General features: G+C 47.9%; 1 protein-coding gene across 3 annotated transcripts; it reads right to left on the bottom strand.

Moving 5' to 3' along the window:
* Positions 1-334: 334 nt before the first annotated feature.
* LOC116376690 (uncharacterized) lies at positions 335-23,153 on the bottom strand. Of its 3 annotated transcripts, none has more exons than XM_031838044.1 (16): positions 22,577-23,153; positions 19,873-20,021; positions 18,875-19,022; positions 18,666-18,739; positions 17,830-17,948; positions 13,674-13,761; positions 12,801-12,949; positions 12,597-12,681; positions 11,808-11,929; positions 10,906-11,055; positions 3,863-10,628; positions 3,560-3,714; positions 3,160-3,293; positions 2,652-2,995; positions 2,425-2,509; positions 335-1,596 (listed from the first exon to the last, which is right to left on the bottom strand). In XM_031838044.1, exons 1-16 carry the CDS (start codon positions 22,662-22,664, stop codon positions 1,463-1,465), a joined length of 8,790 nt encoding a protein of 2,929 aa, XP_031693904.1. In that variant the 5' UTR covers positions 22,665-23,153; the 3' UTR covers positions 335-1,462. The 3 variants fall into 3 exon arrangements, with proteins under 3 accessions (XP_031693904.1, XP_031693909.1, XP_031693907.1); XM_031838049.1 differs by having other exon boundaries at positions 530-1,586; XM_031838047.1 differs by having other exon boundaries at positions 540-1,596; positions 19,888-20,021.
* Between the last annotated feature and the right edge of the window lie 183 nt (positions 23,154-23,336).

Consider the following 23,336-nt stretch of genomic DNA (forward strand, 5'->3'; position numbering starts at 1 on the left):
TGCCCCCCCCCCCCCCCCCCCCCCTTTCCCTAGTACTGCACAGCTGATTAAAATCATCAGTCCTGCCCCCCCCCCCCCCCCCTTTCCCTAGTACTGCACAGCTGATTAAAATCATCAGTCCTGCCCCCCCCCCCCCCCCCCTTTCCCTAGTACTGCACAGCTGATTAAAATCATCAGTCCTGCCCCCCCCCCCCCCCCCCCCTTTCCCTAGTACTGCACAGCTGATTAAAATCATCAGTCCTGCCCCCCCCCCCCCCCCCCCCCTTTCCCTAGTACTGCACAGCTGATTAAAATCATCAGTCCTGCCCCCCCCCCCCCCCCCCCCCCCTTTCCCTAGTACTGCACAGCTGATTAAAATCATCAGAGCTTGATGTTGAGTTGGTTATTTGAATCATCTGTGTAGTGCTATGACAAAACCAAAACATGCACCCAGGGGGGGCCCCAGGACCCAGTTTGGGAAACCCTACAAGTTGAGGACATAAGTTAAGCACAGGATGGCAGTTATAAAGACATGAAATTATACTCAATATTTTTGGGGGTTGGGGAAAATATCTTGCTTTATTTGTTATGCAGAATAATTAAATCAAGAAGCTATTACTTAGATGTTGTTTTGTTTTACTTTGTTTGTCCCAAACAATTCTGAGAGATAAATTAATTGCACCAAAATAAATAAACAATATTTACAAAGCATGGAAATAATGTTTAAATAAATAATGAATACATTAAATAAATAATAGCTACACATAGACTTTTAGAATAAAAGTATATAGAAACATAGCTTGTTTTCATCTTTTCGTGCAGTCTAAGAATACATCTAAATTAAACAGCTCTAAAATTATATTGTATACACTTGTATCACTATCTTTGTACACAAATGTTGAATGAGTACTCTCAAATACAGGAGTTAAGATTGTTTTCTGGCCCCAACTGCTGCCTACAAGTATGACTGACTGCAATGAAAATCGTTTTTACAAAGTTAAGATTTCAATCCAAGCTTCCACATAGACAGATACATGACTAAAAGAAAGTGCATCCCCCAGTACATACTGGGTAAAGACAACCGAAAGAAGCAGGTAAAGAGAAGGTAAGCTGGTACACAATGACTCCCATTGCATAGCCGTCAATCCGTTTCAGATTTTACAAAGCTCCAGACTGTTCTTCGCCTTGGACAAACTGCCTTTGCCATCAACCACTTCCAGCCAGTGTCTATAAATCGACCCTAGGATTCAGTGGCAAAGGGAGGAGTTATTATATCAACAACCTTTCCCGTACAAGGACTGGTAGCTGGTTAAACCTGGAATGTGTCCAGCTTTTAGAACGGGGGGCTTTTCTTTCCGTTGCCTGATCGATAAAAAAATAGCCTCTGAGAATGGTTATGGTTGGAGGGGAATCCACTGGCCACTCTCAGAAGGTCCCTGTTCTGAGGGTTACAGAACAACTCAGAGGATTCCGGAACCCTGCCTCACACCAAGTGGGGGTCATCGGCTGGGCTGACGGTAAAACGCGAGGATGTCACTGGGTTGGCCCCCACGGGCGACCTCGGTTTGACTGACAAGTCCCCTTTTCTTTTGGAGTCTTTGCCTTTGCTGTTTGCTCCTGGTAGAAAGACAGGAGCATGGTGTAAGTAAGGGAATTAAGGAATTACTACACTACAACTATGCCATACACAAACACACTGTGCTAGGGTTGGAGTAAATACTATTTGAATTCAGGGGATACATTCTAACACATTTCATGAAATCAAATTGACCCCTGCAACACAAGACATAAACAAAAGCATACAACTGTAAATGTTATTTAAAAAAATATGTACGATAAAAACATTACACAAATGGTATATCATTAGTTAATATACTCTATACGTGTGTACAAACATCCTCTTGTAGAACCGAAGCACAAAAAGGCCCACACTCACAAGTTAAAAATAAACTTTCTCTCCTTGCAAAGCTTTCAACTGTTTAACTCTGCAGGCTGACAGAGATCATGAAAGTAGATTATTTTGGTGTTGATGCTTTTCTATATACAGTCTATTCAAAACACCCAGAGGGGATCAGCCAAAACTCTCATTATTCTGTGGAATGAAGCGATCAGTGGGAGAGACTGAGAGCGGACGGCTTCTGGAGACAGAGTGGAAAACACATCTTAGACGTGCATTGTTGAGCACCAGATTTATGTCCCCACTCCAGTCCCCATGTCACAGCGGGATAATTACAAGAGATACATTTTGGGGGCGCATATTTTGAAAAGGGGTTGGTGTGAGGGGTTCTCAACTTCAGTGAGTGGGGATCAGATGGGAGCAGTCCAATGGGTGCTTGTTATTGTAGTGATTTTATCAAAAGCTTTCTATTGGCTCTAAGAAGGGAATGATGTACAGGACCGTTATATGGTTTCTAATAGCAACATGCATGCATACGTAGTACGTACCATGTAAATCAAATTTAGTGCTTTTGTTAGGAGCTGGAGCTGGACTGGTGCAGGTGGAACTACTCAGCTCACTGGTTGGAGTTTCCTGTTTCAGAAACAGAGAGGAAGAGTCAGGGACTGAAAAGGAGCAGAGACAGTACATGTACATCCAATATAGTGAAAGTGTTAAAAGCCCAAGTGTAACATGGGACTCAATATATGAGGGGGGGAAAAAACTAAACAAACACCTGATCAAAGAGATAGATAGTGACATCATCAAAAAAGGACACGTTTCTCCCTCTGTCTTTCTCTTTGTCTATCGGTTCCCTTGGCGACTTCAGCAGACTCCTGAGCCCCACCCTTTTGCCAACGTCTGTTTCCGTGACAACAATCACCCTCCTGGAGCCTTCATCTTCCTGCTCTTCTTCCTCATCCTCATCGGGGTCACTTCCTGGGGACGCACCCCTCCGTCTCCCACTCCTGTCTCTGTGTAGCCCGCCCTCCCTGAACCCTCCCTTGGGACTGGAGGAGAGAGGGAGAGCAAGAGGGAGAGGAGGGAGGGAGAGGGAGAGGGACAGGCGAGCCAGTTTGGCTGTGAAAGAAGAGAGGAATAGATAAAGTCAGACATGAAAGATGGTGTCAGAAAGCACCAATCTATCCATTAGAACATGTCATTTACACACCTGCAGAGTGGATGAATGTCAACAATGCATCCTATTCATACACATTTTCACAAAGAAAAAAGTCTGGAGGTACCTTTCATTGCTTGGTTTGCCACAGGCTGAGGGGGTGTAACTTCTGGCTGCTGGATCACAGTCAGTGGTTCACTGTCAGTCGCATCAGACTCACTCTGGGGTTCAGAATTGGGTTCGGTGTCCTGCTCCTCTTCGCTAAGAACAGAAAAAATATATATCTTCTTTTATTATCTGTCTGCCTGCCAACATTCAACACAACAGTTTGATAAATCTCAAAATACATAGAGGGCAGTGGAGGTTACTGAGGGGAGGACAACTCATGATAATGGATGAAATGGAGCCAATGGATTGGCGTCAAACCATGTGTTTGATGTATTCCACCGATTCTGTTCCATCCATTACCACGAGCCCCTCCTCCCAAATTAAGGTGCCACCAACCTCCTGTGATAGAGAGAGCATACCTTCCTACATCCTTCACACTGACTGTGTCTCCTCCCCCATCTAAGGGTTGGTCTCCCCATGGGCGGAGAATTACGCTGTCGCTCACTGTCGCCCCCCGGAGGACGTTTGTTTTAACGTTCTCACAGAGAGAGAACTGCAGTCTCTCCTCACACACCTGAAGAAAGGGAAACAGAAGAAGATAATAGGGGTGTAAATGTTTAAACATATTCAGGAAAATGGATATTGTAAATTGTGTAGGCTTATACTTTCATACATCTACAAAGTTGTGCAACTTGGGGTTAAAATGCAAGGCTAATGCTCACCTGCATCATTAGGCCATTTTTAGTGGGCATCTTGGAAAGTGACCTCTGGTCCTTGGAGTCAGGAGAATGACATGGTGAAAGGGCTGATGGGAACTGTAGTTCACGCCTCTCCTCCTGAGGTGAAAGTTTAGCCCCAGTTGGGATGTCCTGGACTGCCGATGGAACCAACCTGGCTAGCCAGTCAGCGCTCTCAGAGATTCCGTCAACGTCCTCTTTCAGTTCCACTCTCCTCTTCCCCTCAGGCATGGAGGTCCCACAGGTCTCTTCACCTTTATCGCTCTCTCCAGAACCCTTAGCTTTCTGCTCAGGCGTCTTCTTCATAGACTCCAACAGCTCCAGATTCCCCAGGAAGAGATCACCCAGGGTGTCCTCCTCATCCCCAGATATGCAACACAGCTGCTCCAGTTTCTCAAAGTCTTCCAGAGGCTCCTCGTCCAAATCCTTCCACTCAGAGATCAACAGCTCTGGGATGGTGTTGAAGTTACTCTGGGGCAATGACGGAAGTGTGGTGGAAGTGGTGGTTGTGTTTTTCTGGGACAGGTTATTTCTGTCATCCTCGGACATGTTTGATGTGAGGCGGCTCGGGTTCTGGCTTTCACCTGAGAATAATGGAAGTGTTGGATGTACAGGTGAAAGGTCGAGGTTTGCAGAGATCCCCCTGCTGTGGGTTGTGGTGGGTGGTAAGGGGGGCGGCTCTGGGATATCAGTGTGAGGAGTGGGGGGCATTGTTGGGTCTCTCTCAGCACTGGTAATGAAATCTGAGCCCAAATAATCAAGGTTTATAAGACCCTGATCGTCGTCTATTTCTATGACAGAAGGTGGGGGACTAGGAAAAGAATCATCTAAACTCTGTAACCTGTCTTCTTGCATATCAAGATCCATGCTAGGAGGAGGGCTGGGAAAGTCTACAGAACTGAACTGAAAGTTGTCTCCATGTGAACCAGACAGATCTGTACAAGAGGCTATATCTTCCAAGTCATTATCATTGGGATAAGACACCGGGTCACATAGAAGAGATATGTCTCTCAAATCCTCACCTGTGGTTACAATGTCTACTCCCCCTTCTCTGTCCTCCCCCACAAGCTGGCGAGTAGAGTCAGCTTCTTCAATGCGTATGCTTGGCTCAATATGTTTTAATCCTGACAAATCTACCTGTGGTACTCCAGTGAGGCAGATAGATACACCCATATATATACTCTTTACTGTGGGAGCAAGATGGTTGTCTAATTCAAAGTCCTGTTCTTTTTCCATGTTATTTTCTGCCATTGCCCCTTCTTCCATTTGGACTTCACTGAGATGATTCAACCTGTTGAAGTTCTGATTTCCCTCACCTTGAGCAATGTTTCCATCCAAGTCATTTAGAAGAGATGCAGTTTGACCCTCACTGTCTCCACCCATCTCAGTGAGTGACCTGAACTGCTCCCTCCCTCTTGCATTGGTCTCATGCTCTGGGATTTCTCGGTTTTCCACCTCAACCACTAGCTGAACACCTTCAACATTTTGATCACCTTCAACATCATTATCGTTAACCCTATCTGGATTTTCTATATTTTCCTCTTGATGTACATCCAGTGCCTGGGATAGCTGACTGTCAATGCTACTGGAGAGAGCCTGTTTCTGGGACAACTCTCCCTTTATTTCCAGGTAGGCTACCCGTCCCTGCCTCTCGTCATTAGAAGTATCTTCGCTATCTTGGAGGACGGCTGGATGAGGCTCACTCCCCGCCAGTTCATCGTTCTCCTCAGCCTCCCAGAATTCCCGGCCTACCACCAGCTGCTCCCTCTCCTCCCAGGTCTTTCCGAACGCTGAGAAGAATTCCAATCCGAGTTCAGCTTCCTGGCTTCTGTTCTCCGGCGAGGCCCACTGGTCGTTCTCCGATGGCCACAGGTGCAGGTCTCCCTGCTGGAAACGGTGACAGTCGAACTCGCCCCTCACCACTCCTTCCCCTCTCCCCTCCCCCTCCTCCAGAGTGTTCCACAGCTCTTTAGCCTTCATCTCCAGATCCTTAGATGACTCCCTGTCCACAGTCTCAGCAGATCCATCCCTCCTCAAAGACCCACTCTGGCTCCCCGTCACTGGTCCTCTCTGAGGAGATTTCTCCTTCATGGCGTTACACAGCTCTCCAGCGGCAAGCTGTTTCTCTGTCTCTGATTTGGCCTTGGCCCTCTCGTCTTCGCTTTCCTCTGAATAACACAAGTTTCTCAGGCCAAGCTCATTGGCGTCGGTGTGTTGAATCTCCAGATCTTGCCCGTCTTCTCTTTCAGACACCTCAGTGTCCCCCTCGGCCCAGAAAGAAGAGGCCAGTTTGCTCTCTTCGTCATTGGTGCTCTCTCCGTCGTTGGGATCCAGTACTACTGGAATATCGTCACTGAGTTTGACCTCGCTGGTTTGAATACCGTAGAACCTAGATAGCCTGGATTCTCTGTTGTCATGGTCGCCATGTAACGCCGTCACTGGTTCCGTAGTGTCTTTCATGGAATTATCATTTTCTCTCTCTTCAATACCTGGGAGTTCTTCATTCTCAAGTTTGTTATCCTTTGTCTGAATGGCAGATATTAATTTCAAACAATCTGTCTTAGTGGTACTATTAGAAGGCAATGTCAAGTCTTTGTCTGTGGAGTCATGGAATCTAAAATCATTCGACTCCACATGAGAAATCACACCTTCTGTGTAATGATTACAAATGTGAGTTCCATCATTGTAAGAGAACCCTTTGAGAGGTGCATCATCTAAATTAGAGAACAGCTTAGCTATAAACTCATTGTTCTCCTTGGTCTGTGAGTTATCAGACAGGAGTCCCGGATGGACTAGGCCCTTTTCATCTGACTCTCCACTCTCATTGTGGAACATTCCAGAGTCTTCTCTCTGTTCTGATTCTAACCCTGTTTTATGTTCTACTTCTTTCAGACTGAGATCGTTCTCCTGAATACTCGACATGTCTTTATATCCATCATCACTGTTTTGAGAGATATCCTGCACATGAGCATTCTGTTCAAGAACTGTCTCCTTTTCCCTCTCAATGTCAATTCCCTTATTTGAAATCCTCTTCAAGGGACACTTTCCCCCGGTTTCTCCCTCATCCTCTAATTCTGTCTTCTCTTCTATTCCTGTCAGCGTCCCCCTCTCTCCGCCTCGTCCGCTGCCGGGTCTGGTCACGCTCAGTCCATCACTGCTCTTCCTGCTAAGCCCCTCCCCTTCCCAGTCATTGTCAGAGAAGTAGGCTGAGTCTCTGTGGGGGGTTTCTGTCCCCAGCAGCCTCCAACCACCTGGTCCTTCACCTCCAACACATGGGTCACCTGGGGTCAGACAGTCGGCTGAACTGGGGGTCAAAGATGAAAGGAATGAGTCTGAGGGGGTCATGGTGGAGAGAGAGAGGTCAGAGGATGGGTCCCAGTCTGGGGTGGTGGGAATGGCTGCAGGGCTCTTTTGACTTGGGTCTGACCTCCCTTCTTGGTTGATCTGTGAATTCTGTTTGTTGATTTGTAAATAGCTTTCAACATTTGGGTCATGTGACTGAGCAGTAGAACAATGTGATGTGTTGTTCTTCATTTGACTGTCACAACCTTTTGAACTCTCTGACCCTTCTTCCTTGTGATCTTTAGATTCAATTTGACATGCTTTACCTGTTTCTGATGTCTCTGTTGTTAAGTCATGTAAAATGTCATCAACAACTTCCTGCTTCTGACATCCTTGCCCTGTGTCTCTGACCTCAGCATCACCTTTCATTCTCTCACAACTCCTTTCCCCAACATTATTCTGACCCCTGCTCTCTTTCTCATCTACATAAATAGGTGACTCATCATCACAGGGTTTCTTTTCAGATTCTTCCACTCCTCCAGTAACACTGTCTTGAGATAAAGACTGAACTTGAGCTTGTCTTGAGAGCTCAACCCTTTCTCTGACTCTCTGTGTTTCTCTTACAGGTAAGGCTGGACCTTCTGAAACATCCTCCTCTGTTTTTGTACTGGGGAATGTTTGGTAAAGGAGGAGGCCATTTTTTGGCATTATCGCTGAGAACACAAAGTCACCGGGCTGTGGCTGAGAATCTGGGTGAGAGTTGGTGTCAGCGGTGGGATCTGTGAGTGAGCTGGGTGAGTCCTTGAGGCAGGTCGTGTGTGTGGGACATTCCTCTTCCTGTTTGACAAACTGTTTATTTGATCCTATTTGCAGTACTGGAATCTCAGGCCGTATAGTGACCTTTATCTCACTCTTTTTTGCCCGTTTAGTCACTTGGGCGTAAATGGCCTCCGGTGCTACATCGTCTTTGCCTCTGTTTGATGTACGTATGGAACTCTCTGATTGGAAACGGATGGTCTGAGAGGAGTCAGGATCTATGCATATTGACTCGTATTCTGGTGACATTGGAGTGGGTGACTGAGACAAGTCCTCGCAATGCTTGTTGGAGGTGGTCGCGTTTTGTCTGGATATGATCTCTGTCAAAAAGGTCTCTGCTGATTGGATCTCCTTCAGGAACTCCTCTCTGGTCATCTGTCCCTTCTCTGTCTCCTTCTCCGTCTCCTGTGACTCCGACTCCTGCCTCCCCACTGTGATTTCGGAGAGGAGGGATCGGGATCTCCTCATGCCCCTGGAGTATGCCTCCTCGGCCTCAGCGTAGGACGGGAGGCCGGGGGCGCAGGTGTAGGTGTAGGGACGCGATCGGGAACCAGGAGGGTGGAGGAACTTCACCGGATCTCTCTCCATGCCTGCATCCATCCTTCCTGTGTTTGTGATCTCAGTGAGGAATAGATCTCTCTGGATGGAGCCTTTCCTCACCCTCTCCACCTCTGTCCCCATCTGTGTGTTTCTGTCTGGCCCCAATGTCTGTTCTGTAGAGCCCAGCTCTGTGACCAGCGACCGGGACCGACGCATCCCCCCTCTCAAGGGCTGGAGGAAGTTCCCTGACCTCTCCCCATCCCTTTTCTTCTCCCGCTCTGTCTCTCCCTCCCATGAGGTCCTCCCCTCCTTGGACTTTGCATCATTTGACTCTGACACACTAGAGATCTCAGTCAGAAACAGGTGCATGGGGGATATCTTGGCGTCGATTACGCTATCCGCCTGCAGTTCCGCGTCCTCCCTCCAGATGGCAGGCAGGATGGTGGCGAGGCGCGACTGGGTCCTCTTCATACCCCTGGAGAAGAGCTCGGCTGTGGCCGGATCCGCATCCTCTGACAAACTAGAAGTCGGGACGGTTGTCCCTCCCCCACTGGGTTTCTCAGGGGACATAAAGGGGGAGTCATCCTCATCTGAATAGGTGGGACTGGAGGACGAGTGCCTCTCAATTCTGGGGCCCCCGGACTCGGAGTGGGAGATGTTACGGTAAACAGGGCGAAATACGTTCTGGCGTCGTACAGGAGAGTCAAAGTCTTTTGAGCGGAAATTGGATGTTCCCTTTGTGTTGTGCAAGGATGCTGTGCGCCGTACACCACCTTGTCGGTCTGAGTCGTCACAGGATAGTGGCTCTCTTTGAGAGTACATCTGGGGCTTACTGTATCTGGAGTAGCTACCTACACCATAGCTGTGATACAGGCCCCTTTGTGGCTTGTAGTGGGGCGGGAGAGGGGGAGGACATGTTTGGGGAGTGGGGTAGATGGGGTGGCTGGACTGGGGTAGGGAGGGGGACAGTGACGGGGAGGGGGGCATGGTCTGACGAGGACGGTGGAACCCTAAGTGATCATATGATGATGGCAGGCAGCTGCCCGTCAGAGGGTCCATCGTTTCTATCTTACGACTCATGGAATAGTGACCCAGCCCAAGTCCTACTCGGTGGTAGCCCAAAGGAGGAGCAGGGAGGGGGCGCGAGTGGAGGTGGTTGCCCGATGAGGTTGACATAGAACGTGGCTTGGGAGGCAGGACAGGGGCCTGAGAACCAATGGATGACCTACTGTCTCCTTCACCCCCCCCCTCCTCATCATCATCTCCTAAATCCACCACAGAGAAGTCAGTCACCCTACTGGAGGTGTCTTTGAACTCTGCCACCCCAGTGTTGGGGACTCTTATCTGGACCTCGCTGGATCGGATGGTCTGGATGGATTTCCCTCCTCGCCCAGTGTACTCCTCATCAGAACTGTAAGGCGTGCGTTCTTTGCCCAGCATTCCGCTGCGTATCTCCACTAGCTCCAGATCTCCAGGACACAACGAGTCAGAACGGAAAGAGTGCGCTTTCCCTTTAAGAGATGGGGACTTATCCTGAGGGGTGTGCTCCTCCAATCGGATGAAGTACTCGCTGGCGAGGGAGGGGCTACGTGCACTTATCACAGGGACAACCGTGGGTGTGTCCAGTGATTGTCTGTGGGAGGGGTTGACCATCGGGATTGGCTGGGGAGGAGGAGGTGGTTGGTAGCCCCACCTCGCATGGGCCTTCTCCCAGAAGTACTCAAAATTTAACCCTTTACTGGTCTCCGTGACTGTCAGGATGTCATCGAGTTCTGTGGAGGATGGGGTGATGCAGTTCCCCACGGCTTCCAGTAGAGGGTAGGAGTTCCCCCTGTCATCCCTCCCATACTCCCTCTCTCTCTGTCGTTCACTCGCTGCAGCCTGGAATGCCGGAGGACGGAGAGAATCCCACCGTCTTTCAAATGACTCATCGCTCTCTCCTCTTCTTCCTCTCCCTTCCTCATACTCCTCGTCCTCATCCTCCTCGTCCTCTCCCACACTGCTTCGGGACATCCCTCGCTCAGCAGCCAGAAGGGAGGAGAGGAGGAGGAATACCTCAGCGATGGAGGGGCGTTGGGAAGGAGGGAGCCAGCAGGACTGCATGATCTCATACCTAGAAGAGGAAAGACAGGAAAGACAAACACAAAGATAAGGGGGATTGGAAATGACGCAGACAATTACATTGATGGAAGCTACAATCTATCTGCAGTATTAAAGCTGATGTACCTCCACCCCAAAAGAGAGGTTTGAGGGGATTGCATATATTAGCTTTGACCTTAATGATCTATTGACAAAGTAGGCCTTTAAAGTAACACATCTGTAATCGACTCCTTTCTTCATCAAATGCAGACATCATCAGATAACCAAAAGTCAGGAAATGGCCCACTGACCAGTAGTCAGCATGGGAAAGTTTGAGCCGTGGCTGGGCCAGGGTGATCTGTCTCTCTCTGATGACGAAGGTCAACACTTCCTCATCACTCAGGTGCCTGTGAGGCTGAGAACCAAACTCAAACAGCTCCCAGATCACCACCCCAAGAGACCTGGGAGAGAAATGGGAGAGAGTGGGGGGAGAGAGAGGGGGGAGATAGAGGGGAGAGAAGTGGGAGAGAGAGGAGAGAAATGGGAGAGAGAGAGGAGAGGGAAGTTGGAGAGAAAGGAGAGAGTGGGGGGGTGGGAGAGAAGTGCGAGAGAGAGGGGAAATAGAGGGGAGAGATGTGGGATAAAGAGGGGAAAGAGAGGGGAGAGATGTGGGATAAAGAGGGAAAAGAGAGGGGAGAGATGTGGGATAAAGAGGGGAAAGAGATGGGAGAGATGTGGGATAAAGAGGGAAAAGAGAGGGGAGAGATGTGGGATAAAGAGGGGGAAAGAGAGGGGAGAGATGTGGGATAAAGAGGGGGAAAGAGATGGGAGAGATGTGGGATAAAGAGTGGGAAAGAGAGGGGAGAGATGTGGGATAAAGAGGGGGAAGAGATGGGAGAGATGTGGGATAAAGAGGGGGAAAGAGAGGGGAGAGATGTGGGATAAAGAGGGGGAAAGAGAGGGGAGAGATGTGGGATAAAGAGGGGGAAAGAGGGGAGAGATGTGGGATAAAGAGGGAAAAGAGATGGGAGAGATGTGGGATAAAGAGGGGGAAAGAGGGGAGAGATGTGGGGTAAAGAGGGAAAAGAGATGGGAGAGAGAGTTGGAGGATAGAGATATAATCAAATTAGATAAGAAATACAGAATACAGCTTATTGAAATATTCAGTTGTTTATTTGTCCATTTTAGAGGCAGGTTGTGTTATGGTACGTACCACAGATTGCTGGTCTTGGTCTGGTCAGTGACGATCAGAGATCCTCTGTACTCCTCCAGAAGCTCTGGCGCTATCCACCTCAGGGGAATCCACAACTTGTCTGATGTTAGGTAATAGTCATCCTACACAGATAAATACACACAGAGGGATGCATGGACTTGAAGATAAGCCATTAGGGACATCCAATACTTTAGGGATAATCAACAAGGGGCTATGTGTTCTCTGGAAGATAATCAACCACCGGGAAGGTGTGTTCCATGACACGCTAAAGGAGCGGAACTGACCTTCCACAGAGTTGCATTATTTTGCAGAGAACGCATAGAGCCCCGAGTTGATTATCCCTTTTATACCATGGCTATAATTTTAAACATTTATAGCTAGAAATGTGTTCATTTGCAGGTAGAAAATGTGTTCAACATCCACTGAAGTACCAAGTTTACAATATAGAGACAGTAGTTGCCATGGTAACCAAACAAACAGACTTGCTAGTTTTTAACCAAATTTGAGTCCTAGCTTGCTATTATGAAAATCAAATCCAACAATGGCAATAATGTTTTCAACTTTTGCTTTCAAATGCAGCTCAAGCATAGAACATGTAATAACTATATCCATTGAATTCTATCGTGCAAATATACTGTGGATTATAGGGAAAGAATGCCCTACAAGCCTATCAGAAACGATTATTCAAAAATACCATGGTATAAAGTGGTATAACTTGTCTACAGGTTGTGGTGGTTCAAGCAAAGTACATGGGTAAGCGCACACGCCCCCACACACACTCAAACATACCTTGTAGTGGTTGTGAGACAGCCCATAGTCTCCGATTCTGACAGTGAGGTCAGAGGTAAGGAGACAGTTCCTCAACGCCAGATCACTGGAGAGAAAACAAGCATAATTCCTTTACTATCAATCACTAAATTACCAACCAATCAATCACTGGAGCTATTGGAACCCCACTGGAGCCAGAGAGAGCCAGGATATGACCTCACAGACCTGTGGATGTAGTTATTCTCGTGGAGGTGCAGCAGGCCAGAGGTGATTTCAAACGCCATCCTCTGCAGGGTCAGCATTTCCCGGGTCAGAAGGTCAGGGGTCATCCCATCTGACTTCCTCTGGGCTCTCAGGTACCTCTTCAGGTCGCCCTGGTAACACATCACAAATATTATTAATTTATTACAACATCAATGAGCATTACCAATATCATGTACAGTATGTGATACTTAAAACAATCAGAAGAAAAATTAACATAGCTTATGACTTTGACCGGACATATTGAGCTATAAATCAAGTACATTTGTACATTTATGCTGGAGAAATACCCTCTCCTAAGTGTTTTCCTGAACCTGAAGGTCCTCAAAAGCAGAAGGGGAATTGGTAATGAGTTAATATCATTAGAGAGAGAGAGGTTGTACTGGTGGTAGGACAGGATATATTTTTTTATTTTTTATGTTTTAATTTGACCTTTATTTAACCAGGCAAGGCAGTTAAGAACAAATTCTTATTTTCAATGACGGCCTAGGAACAGTGGGTTAACTGCCTGTTCAGGGGCAGAACGACAGATTTGTACCTTGTCAGCTCGGGGGTTTGAACTTGACATTTTTAAAAGTATGTTTCCATGTACGGGAGCTATAGTCTGGTGTTTGTCACTTAATTGATCCATTTGAATAATTTATTGTCCAATCAGCTGGTCGCTTAGGTATCAATCAGTCTCTGATAGAAACACAATGATGAGAGAAAACAATCCTACAGGAATGGAGTAAATGTATCCTTTCCAAAACAAAATGGCCTCTCTTTGGATCTCCTCTACAATGTGCCCCCCTCTTCTTCTCCATCCCATAATAGTAGTTAAAACAGCATGGCCCTCACCAACTGACAGAACTCCATGACCAGCAGGAAGGGAATGCTCTCGCTGCATTGGCCCAAACACTGAAGGATGTTGGGATGCTGGAGACTCCTGAAGGCAAGGAAATAGAGAGGGAGAGAGAGGGGGGAAAGAGAGAGGGGAGAGAGAGAGGGGGGAGAGAGGGGAGAGAGAGAGGGGAGAGAGAGAAAGATGATGAAACGAGAGAGGCAATGCAGCAGAGGATATGCAGTTAAAGTGAGCGAGGGAAGAGGAGAGAGGGGGATAACATCTGGGCGCATTTGTTTGTGTAGGTTTACTTAGGTGGGTTTGTTAGTGAGAAAGTGTAGTGGACGAAAGAAAACAGACAGAGCTAGAGAGAGGGGGAGAGGACAATAGAAAACAGACAGAACTAGAGAGAGGGGGAGAGGACGATAGAAAACAGACAGAACTAGAGAGAGGGGGAGAAGACGATAGAAACATGTGTTTCTATATGTGACAGAGAAAGAGGCAACTGTAAGTGTGTATGAGAGAGAGCGAGAGATAGAGATAGATGGCGGGCCAAGTGTCATTTTAATCTAAGTTGAGCATAATAAATAGGTCAGACCAGTAGTCATCTGTCACTCCATGTTACAGTTCTAACACTGCCCCATTTGTGTGCAGCATGCAGCCTCTAACTGCCAGCATCTCAATATGACACATGACAATTAAACACACCTACTGATGTGACTTGGTCCATGTAGATCTTTTCAAACAGCACCAAATCAACCAGAGTGAAATACAGGTTGAGAGTTAACTGTGAAGTTAATCCCAAGGACTGTGATTTATAATACACTGAATGTACAAAACATTAGGAACACCTGCTCGTAACATGACATAGACAGACCAGGTGAATCCAGGTGAAAGCTATGATCCTTTATTGATGTCACTTATTAAATCCACTTCAATCAGTGTAGATGAAGGGGAGGAGAGGTTAAATAAGGATTTTTAAACCTTGAGACAATCGAGACATGGATTGTGTATGTGTGCCAATCAGAGGGTGAGTGGGCAAGACACAAGATTTAAGTGCCTTTGAACGAAGTATGGTAGTAGGTGTCAGGCACACTGGTTTGAGTGTGTCAAGAACTGCAAAGCTGCTGGGTTTTTCACACTCAACAATTTCCCGTGTGTATCAAGAATGGTCCCCCACCCAAAGGACATCCAGCCAACTTGACACAACTGTGGGAAGCATTGGAGTCAACATGGGACAGCATCCCTGTGGAACGCTTTTGTCACGCCCTGACCATAGAAAGCTTTTTATTCTCTATGTTGGGTAAGTTGGGGTGTGACTAGGGTGGGTCATCTAGGGGATTATATTTCTATGTTGGCCAGGTATGGTTCCCAATCAGAGGCAGCTGTTTGTCGTTGTCTCTGATTGGGGATCATATTTAGGCAGCCATTTCGCATTTGTGCTTTGTGGGATCTTGACTATGGATAGTGCCTGTTAGCACTATTGTTAGCTTCACGTTTCGTTTGAGATTTATTGTTTTGTTTTGCTGTGAGTTTCACTTAGTAATAAAAAGATGTGGAACCCAGATCACGCTGCGCTTTGGTCCACTTATTATGACGATCGTGACAGAAGAGCCCACCAACAACGGACCAAGCAGCGTGCCCAGGAGGAAAGCCAGGAGTGGAGGACATCCTGGACGTGAGAAGAAATGATGTCAGGAGATAGAAACCTGCCATGGAAGCAGGCGGAGGCAGCGAGGGAACAACAGCGACGACGCCAGGGTTCACGGCCATGACGCAAGCCCAAAAGAGAGCCCCAAAATATTTTTTGGAGGGGGCGGCACACGGAGTGGTCGGCGACGATGAGGGGTGAGTCAGACCCATGGAGGAATATTGGGACAGATTGAGCGAGGAGTGGGCAGCGAAAGTTGAGGGGAGTGAACCAGAGCCAATTCCCCGTACTCACCGTGGGGAGCGTATGACTGGTCAGGCACCATATTTTGCGGTGATACGCACTGTGTCTCCAGTGCGCATTCACAGCCCGGTGCCTTCTGTGCCAGCTCCTCGCACTTGTAGTGGGTATCTGTCCAGGACGGGTTGTGCCGGCTCAGCGCGCCTCGTCTCCAGTGCGCCTCCTCGGTCCAGGATATCCTGCGCCGGCTCGACGCGCTGTATCCCCAGTGCGCATTCACAGCCCAGTGCATCCTGTGCCTCCTCCCCACACTTGCCCTGAGCAGCGTATCACCAGCCCGGTGCCACCTGTACCAGGCCCACGCATCAGGCCTCCAGTGCGCCTCCACAGTCCAGTACGTCCTGTGCCTGCTCCTCACGCTCGTCCTGAGGTGCGTGTCACCAGCCCGGTACCACCAGTGCCAGCCCCACGCATCCGGCCTCCAGTGTGCCTCCACAGTCCAGTAAGTCCTGTGCCTCCTCCCCACACTTGCCCTGAGGTGCGTGTCATCAGCCCGGTGCCACCTGTACCGGTCCCACGCATCAGGCCTCCAGTGCACCTCCACAGTCCAGTACGTCCTGTGCCTGCTCCTCACGCTCGTCCTGAGGTGCGTGTCACCAGCCCGGTACCACCAGTGCCAGCCCCACGCATCAGGCCTCCAGTGTGCCTCCACAGTCCAGTAAGTCCTGTGCCTCCTCCCCACACTTGCCCTGAGGTGCGTGTCATCAGCCCGGTGCCACCTGTACCGGTCCCACGCATCAGGCCTCCAGTGCACCTCCACAGTCCAGTACGTCCTGTGCCTGCTCCTCACGCTCGTCCTGAGGTGCGTGTCACCAGCCCGGTACCACCAGTGCCGGCCCCACGCACCAAGCTTCCCGCGACAGTCCCCAGTCCAGAGCTTCCGGCGACAGCTCCCAGTCCAGAGCTTCCGGCGACAGTTCCCAGTCCAGAGCTTCCGGCGACAGTTCCCAGTCCAGAGCTTCCGGCGACAGTTCCCACTCCAGAGCTTCCGGCGACAGTTCCCAGTCCAGAGCTTCCGGCGACAGTTCCCAGTCCAGAGCTTCCGGCGACAGTTCCCAGTCCAGAGCTTCCGGCGACAGTTCCCAGTCCAGAGCTTCCGGCGACAGTTCCCAGTCCAGAGCTTCCGGGGACAGTTCCCAGTCCAGATCTTCCGGCGACAGTTCCCAGTCCAGAGATTATGGCGACGGTCCACGGCCCGGAACCTCCTGAGACGGTCCACGGTCCATAGCCTCCAGCGACGGTCTGCGGTCCAGAGCCTCCCGCGACGGTCTGTGGTCCAGAGCCTCCAGCGGGGGTTCTCAGTCCAGAGCCTCCTACGAGGGTTCCCAGTCTGGCGCCTCCGGCGACGATCTACAGTCCGGAGTCCCCGGCAACGAACCACAGTCCGGAGTCCCCAGAGACGATCTACGGTCCGGTTCCTCCAGCAACAATCGACAGTCCGGAGCCTCTGGAGACGATCCACGGTCCAGTGCCTCCGGCGACGAACCTAGGTCCGGAGCCTCCGGCGACGATCCACGGTCCCGAGCATCCGGCGACGATCTCCGCACCAGAGCCGCCATTGAGGATAACGTGTCCATGAGCGAAGTGGGTGCTTCGCCCCGCACCGGAGCCGCCCCCGACGGTAGATGCCCACCCGGACGCTCCCATATTGAGTCAGGTTTTGCGGTCGGGGGCTTTGGGGACAGGGGGTGGGAGGGGGGGGGAATTCTGTCACGCCTTGACCATAGAAAGCTTTTTATTCTCTATGTTGGTTAGGTCGGGGTGTGACTAGGGTGGGTCATCTAGGGGATTATGTTTCTATGTTGGCCAGGTATGGTTCCCAATCAGAGGCAGCTGTTTGTTGTTGTCTCTGATTGGGGATCATATTTAGGCAGCCATTTCCCCTTTGTGCTTTGTGGGATCTTGACTATGGATAGTGCCTGTTAGCACTATTGTTAGAGGCACGTTTCGTTTGAGATTTATTGTTTTGTTTTGCTGTGAGTTTCACTTAGTAATAAAAAGATCCCAGATCACGCTGCGCTTTGGTCCACTTATTATGACGATCGTGACAGCTTTTGACACCTTATAGAGTCCATGCCCTGACTTGAGGCTGTTCTGAGGGAAAAAGAGGGTGCAACTCAATATTAGGTAGGTGTTCCTAATGTTTTGTACACTCAGGAAACCACAAAAAGAAATAACTTAAATAAAAGTGTCTGGTGACACAAAATGTCAGTTTCTCTGACCTGTATGGCTCAGACTCAGCCAAGAACTTCCTCTGCTCCAGAGGGCTGGCACTGACCCGTAACTCCTTCACCACGGCCTGGGAGGAGCTGCAGTCACACAGCACCTCCGCTAGGATCACCTGAGGGAGGGAGAGAGAGAGAGAGAGAGAGAGAGAGAGAGAGAGAGAGAGGGAGAAGGAGGTAAGGAGAAAGAGAGATGTGGGACAGACAGGAGAGAGATAGAGAGGAGGGCGAGAAAGAGAGGGAAGGAGGGAGAGAGAGAGAGAGAGAGAGAGAGAGAGAGAGAGAGAGAGAGAGAAGAGGGGAGAGAGTGAGAGAGAGGGGGAGAAGGAGGTGAGGAGAAAGAGAGATGTGGGACAGACAGGAGAGAGATAGAGAGGAGGAAGAAGAGGAGAGAGAGAGGGAGAGAGGTAGGGGGAGAAGGAGGTAAGGAGAAAGAGAGATGTGGAACAGACAGGAGAGAGATAGAGAGGAGGGAGAGAGAGGAGAGGAAAGGAGCGGGAGAGAGGTGGAAGGAGAAAGAGAGATGTGGGACAGAGGGGAAGAGGAGGGAAAAAGAGGAGAAGGAAGGAGAGAGAGAGGGAGCGGGAGAGAAGAGAGGGAAAGAGAGAGAGAGAGGGGGGGGGGGGGATCAGAAATATAGTGGTGTAGGAAGAAGACATAACTCATGAGAGCTGGTAGGAAGCCAATATTAGATTTACTGAGAAGCTGTTAAAAGGATGTCTTTTAGAGGAAACATGGGGTTGAGAGACATTTGGAAGAACTGCCAGATCCAGCTACCACCATTACATGATGACGTCACAACTGAGGGTGGAGGTATGAGTTGGTGATCTCACCTTTCCAAACCAGCCATTTCCTATTTCCTGAAGGTAGTTGAGAGTGTGCCTACGGAAGTACTTCGACTTGGAGTCTTTAGAGATAGAATAGAGGAGATGAAAAGAGAAAGACACATGATTTGTGGTTTTCTGATATCCATCAAGCTTGCTAATATTCATGTGCTTTATATTGCCATCTGCTCCAGCTACAGAGAGTCTGCCTTAGTTACCTGAGCCATCCTGCAGGGCGGGGCAGTTAGCCCTGTCCCTGAGTGGGAGGGTGTAGACCTCCGGGAGGGAGGGGCAAGAGGACAGACTGTCCTCCTGGGCGGGGCTAGAACCCCCAGAACACTCCTCCCCCTCTGCATTGTCAAACTCCTGATTTGACAGGAAAGAACAGAGGAAGCGTAGAAGATTTAGAGATATTGTAAGTTTGAAAAGCAGTGATCACCAAGCCTGGTCCCGGGAGATACAGGGTTTGCAGGTTTTTGTTCCAGCCCAGCACCAACACACCTGATTTAGTTTATTAAACTCTTGTTAATTACCGTAGTTGATTAGTTGAATCCGGTGTGTTAGTTCTGGCCTGTCTTGGAACAAAACCCTACACACCCGAATCTCTCCAGGATGAGGGTTGGTGACCGCTTTTCTAGTGGATGTGTCAATAGCCTAAAGTGGTTTACGTTTCTAAAGAAATTGGGCAAGTGTAAACAAATAACTGATGGGCAGACACCATATTACTTTTCCCTTGTTGCCTGTGTTTTCACATCAGTTAAGATGAAGGAGGGGAGCCACTTTAGATAATTGAGATGCACCCAGTGTGCTGGCTGAAATGTCACAAAGAAAGACCGATCTGGATTTAATATGAGGAAATCTATTAAATGTAAACAGACCCTAAGCTTTCTGGCTCATGCGACATCTGTAATACTTCTGGTAAAATGTGGTGCTGCACATGCAGCCAAAGAAACAATGAACCATCCAAAGATCACAGATTCAAAGACAATAGATTCATGGAGGGTTTGAATTATGTGGATACCCACCGCCCCTGTGGTGCTGGGCCCTTCCATGACAAATCAGGACATTCCCATATGCTTTAACATTGTTACAGCTCTCAATGTTTAGAGTTTCCCGAAGGGCCAATGTGTAATATGATGCCTATATCTATTGATCTACACAACATGCATGCAGACAGTGCAACACAATAGACAAGACGTGTGAATAAGTCTCTTACATGATGGAGACTTACATTGAATCCCACTCCTCCCTTCTTACAGCACAGACAGGTGAAGAGCAGTAAAACAAAGGAGACGAGCCCCGAGCAAGAGATGAGAATGACGACGTAGGGCGGAGAAGAGAGAGACGCAGCCCTGGATTGAGAGACTGAGATATGGCGGGAGAGAAAAGGAGGAGAGGAAAAGGTTAATACGGTTAATGGGCCAGGTAGTACATCCTGAAGGAAACACACAGTTGTTAGGTTGAAGTGTTGGTGAGTGGATGAGTGAGTGGGGGAAAGAGAGGCTTCAGAGAATTGGGTTGAAAGGGGTCAAAGTCATTGTTACATATTGAGATTGAGGAGGAAAACCGTTGGAATTGTTTCAATAGAGGTACGTTTGAGACAAAGCGGAGGATCCCCAATGAACAACTGTCATTGGAGTTTTGGGAGAAGCAGGAAAAGGAAATCAACTTTGGAGGAAAGTCAGGAAACCATCTTCAGAATCAATAAAAGAGAGGAGAGATCGGAATTAAAGTTAAAATCAGGGAAGTCTACCATTCCAGTTAGGAAAGAGGGGGAGGAGGGAGGGGGGTACCAAAAAAACAACATTCCTTCCAGGAAACACAGTTGAAAAGCAGGGAGGGGTGGCGTTGTCATTTTGGGGAAATTGCTATCGGGGGAGGGGAGGAAAATTGGAAAAGAATCACTCAAATCAGGGAGGTTGGCTACCTAGGTGAGAAGGAGGAGTTTGGGGCGGTTCCTTTATATATTTGTACCTCAACTTGGCCGTTTGTGAGGAGCGAACCATCTGTGAAAAAGAGAAGGGGGAGTGCAGGGTGGTTAAAAACCCTTCACAACAGTAGGCTACTACTTGTTTGTTGTATCTTTCAATTTTAAACCCTCAAATCAAAACCAGCATCGCCACAATCAAAAATGCCTATTTCTAGATGAACTTGTTGTCAATATTATTTGTTTTTCCCCATATACAATTTTTAAAAAACACTTCTCCAACTCCCGAAGGTGAACCTCTGAGTACACATACTTGTCAATACACTTACAGGTCAAGTGCCAATTCAGTACAGTACTTATGAATATCAACCACAGTGTAAGCATTTTCAGTGTCATTGGAACCAGAAAATGCAAGTACTAGAGCTACTCTGTTCTCCCCTGCTCATCCTATTCCATCATGCCCTGTATTCATCACTACTTCTAGATATTGAATCACTATTACGACACAGTAATGAATAATGCAAAACCAAATGTACGTTTCCCCATCCATTTCATGAGCTCATTGATTACTGAAAGCATGGCGTGAAGATGCATCAACAGTCCAATAATAGTCCAAACAAAAGGCTTTAATTGATGTTTACCCTATTGGTAGATCAATGTGTAAGCTTAACTGTGATGAACCATTTTGGCACATCCTCTCCTCTGCCTCTCCCTCTAGACAGTACACAAATCTTACAGAGGTGTCCAATAACACACCGAAAGGGAATCCAATCACAAATAGGCTTTTCTGATCAATGGAATATTTTCATGAGATCATTCATGAGTGGAAAATGCAAGTTACCCCTAAAAAGACATTTATGAAGCACTTTGAGCACTGCTTTAAAATATATAAATAACATCATTGAACATTGTAATTAGCATTAAGGATGTCTTGAGCTCATATGTTGTATGATTCCATCCTCCAATAGCTGTTTTATGAGAAAAACACTCAAACCTCTACGAAGGCCTAAAAACATAATGGTCCATGTTATTCTAACACATTCAAGAGTGACGTGTAAATTCTAAGTAAGAAAAGCTACTAAAAATCATGAGTATGAATTTGAGAAAGATACATTAATTATTGACTCATCATAAATGTGTAATAATTTCGTTGATTTATGTACTGGACTGGACTGCAGCCTATGCAAGCCTATGGCCTGGCAGTAGAATTACATTGGAAACTGATAAAATAGAAAAAACATGTCGGCCTATATGAAATGCAAACTCTTTCACATAAGTATATGTAGAATACAATAATATTTTATGTAGCCTATCCATCGGCAGTATAGATGCACAATTCCTGGGCAATTCTATTATTCTATCCCTAGACAGCTGTCCAGACATACACTGCATATAAATAGGTACACATAGCAGGGGCCTATTCCACCAGCTCCAGTTTACGGCTCTTATCAAAACAATACACCAGAACACCATGACTGCAAACGACAATACACAAACAAAATACTGCGATGCCTAATAAAATGAGGACAAAATAAAACGGATTTTGTTGATTTTAAATGGAAATTCAAAGATTTTTTATCATTAAACCCAAGTAGGATAATATAGGTTTGATATACACATGTATGATACAGTGGATTAATTTAAAATTCATTGGGCGAATTTCCGTTTTGACATGCCATCAATGCTATTGATAAATATCACCGAAATAGGGTCGCAGATCCCACCGAATTCTCCTGGCTACTTGATGATAATAATGTGGCCATTGTCTTTCTGATTTCATCCCGTGTTATAAAGGCATATTGCCTACCATAGCCTAATCATATCAGCCAAGAAAGATACAATATATCGTATTATTGTTGAGGCTGTCTCGGTGTGTTTTGGCCGTAATATTTCCGAGTACCTATTCATAACCCTCTAATCTATCCCCTCTCCCACCTCCCCCCTCTTCTTTCTCCCAGCGTCAATATCATTCCAGCTCACCGACACCACTCACCTTCTCTCTGCGGGGCTCCAAGGGCTCTCTCTGGGTTGAAGTACGACAACATCCCCGCCAGCACTATCACCCAGCAGTGTCGTCGCATCGTCGCGGGATCCACCACGGCACAATCATTCGAGCGACGCTTCGGTCTTCTCCTTCTCTCCGCTACCGTCTGGCGCTGTCTTCCCCCGCTAATAAAGAACGTCTCCTTGTTGTTGTGTTCCCCTCTTCCCCTCCTCCGTTTGATCCCCCTCTCCTAATCCGCAACTAAACACGGTGTAAGAGACGCTCTTTTGTGCATCCCTTCCTGCCAACCCAACCCATCAAATCCAGAACCGTTACATCAGTGGTCTCCACAAAAACGGCGAAGAAAACAACAAATAACCCCAATGAGGTCAAACCATCCGCTATTTTCCCCGTTTCGGCTCTTTCCCCTCCGACACCAGTACGAGGTAGACTGTAGTATTTGTCTCCCGTTAAACGTCGGCTACGTCAGACAAAAGTGAGCTTGCATTATCATGGTTCGCCCGTGGTTTCATGCGAGTGCGTCTGTCTCGCTTCTACACTCTGCTGTCTCGGGCCCGTTTTATTTCGCGGTGCTGTGCGTCTGTATGCACCTGCTAGACAAATTAATGTATTATACTGCCGCAACTCTGTTTTGTAGCACAATCTATTGGAATTGCTATATTAAAATGTTTTAGGTTAATCATTCGGGTGGTGCATGGATATGGGGTATGTATAAAATAAGCAAAATAACGGAGAACACATGATTTTG

Source organism: Oncorhynchus kisutch, linkage group LG2 (assembly GCF_002021735.2).
Source record: "Oncorhynchus kisutch isolate 150728-3 linkage group LG2, Okis_V2, whole genome shotgun sequence".
Lineage (NCBI taxonomy): Eukaryota > Metazoa > Chordata > Actinopteri > Salmoniformes > Salmonidae > Oncorhynchus > Oncorhynchus kisutch.